Raw genomic sequence first — 1132 nt, forward strand, 5'->3', positions numbered from 1 at the left:
TCTAAATTGGTTACTTTAGGCGGAGCTGTTATTTCAATTATGTGTTATAATCATAGAAAAAAATTACCAAGAATTATCAATAAAAATATTAAGTTTTACCTGTCGGCGGAGTTTCAAACTCGTATTTTTGATAAGCGGAAGCATTTTCTTTGCTTAAAAAATCTCTTATTACGTAAACTGTTGCCAAGTATCGCTCAACACCATTTAATTTCGGACTTAATTGATCCAAATCTAAAGATTTGTGGTTAGTCTGTTTGGTTATATTGTAATCTTTAACAGCGTCACTAACACCTTGTATTTTTATTCTGGCTTTCAATGATCCCAGAATCGTTGTACAATCTTCAGGCGGACTCCATGACAATTTCCAGTCTTGTATTTTCAACTGAGTAAATACTTCTGATGGTATTTCTACAAAACCATAGATTCCTATTTTTTCTGTGATAAACTTTTATACCAGATACATATATAAGATACCAGATATACATATATAAGATACCAGATATTATAAAAGTTTTTTTAAAAACTAATAAATAATTAATTAAATATATTAAACAGTGTTTGTTCTAGTTTCAGCATTAACAACAATTTTAGTAAATGATGTAATGTATATATACCAGATTGTGCTGTAATGAAGGCTGTTTCTGTGTTCATGCTAAAATGACGTGAGTTATGAGCTATGATTTGGGCACTATAAAACGTGTACAAATGTAAATCCGGAATTGTGATCCTTGGCTCTATTGTAGATGTTGTAATAATGTGATTATCCGGCGTAGATATTTCTAAATCCCTACAACCGCAATACTCTTTAACCTGGAATTAATATAACATATTATCTGTATAATAAGTCACAGCACATTAAAAACTTAATATTATAATTAAAATGGTAAAATAAAATGTATGCGTACAATCACAATAATACGATACTTCGAATACTAAACTAATTTAAGATATAAAACTGATTTTAAGTTAGATTTTTATTGATTGATTTTCTTATAATGTTTCTTATAACTGCATTACTTTTAAGATTACTTCATATCGCACTATTTTTCCATTCGGTTTATGTGGAGGTTTCCAAATCAGGGTGAGTTGTGTATTAGACGAGAACATTTTTTGTAGCTCTGACACTCTAGAT

General features: G+C 29.2%; 1 protein-coding gene across 1 annotated transcript in view; it reads right to left on the reverse strand.

Annotated features, from left to right (window-relative positions):
* The window catches only part of LOC105448097 (phosphatidylinositol phosphatase PTPRQ-like), a 1557-nt gene extending 450 nt beyond the window's left edge, over positions 1-1107 (reverse strand). The window contains exons 1-4 of the mRNA XM_011686457.1: positions 1018-1107; positions 615-810; positions 292-408; positions 100-231 (exon numbers count right to left, since the gene is read on the reverse strand). Of these exons, the coding sequence (XP_011684759.1) occupies positions 100-231; positions 292-408; positions 615-810; positions 1018-1107 (535 nt within the window). The remainder of the gene's footprint in view (positions 1-99; positions 232-291; positions 409-614; positions 811-1017) is intronic.
* Positions 1108-1132: the final 25 nt, after the last annotated feature.

The sequence above is a fragment of the Wasmannia auropunctata genome, unplaced genomic scaffold (genome assembly GCF_000956235.1).
Source record: "Wasmannia auropunctata unplaced genomic scaffold, wasmannia.A_1.0 LD336090.1, whole genome shotgun sequence".
NCBI lineage: Eukaryota > Metazoa > Arthropoda > Insecta > Hymenoptera > Formicidae > Wasmannia > Wasmannia auropunctata.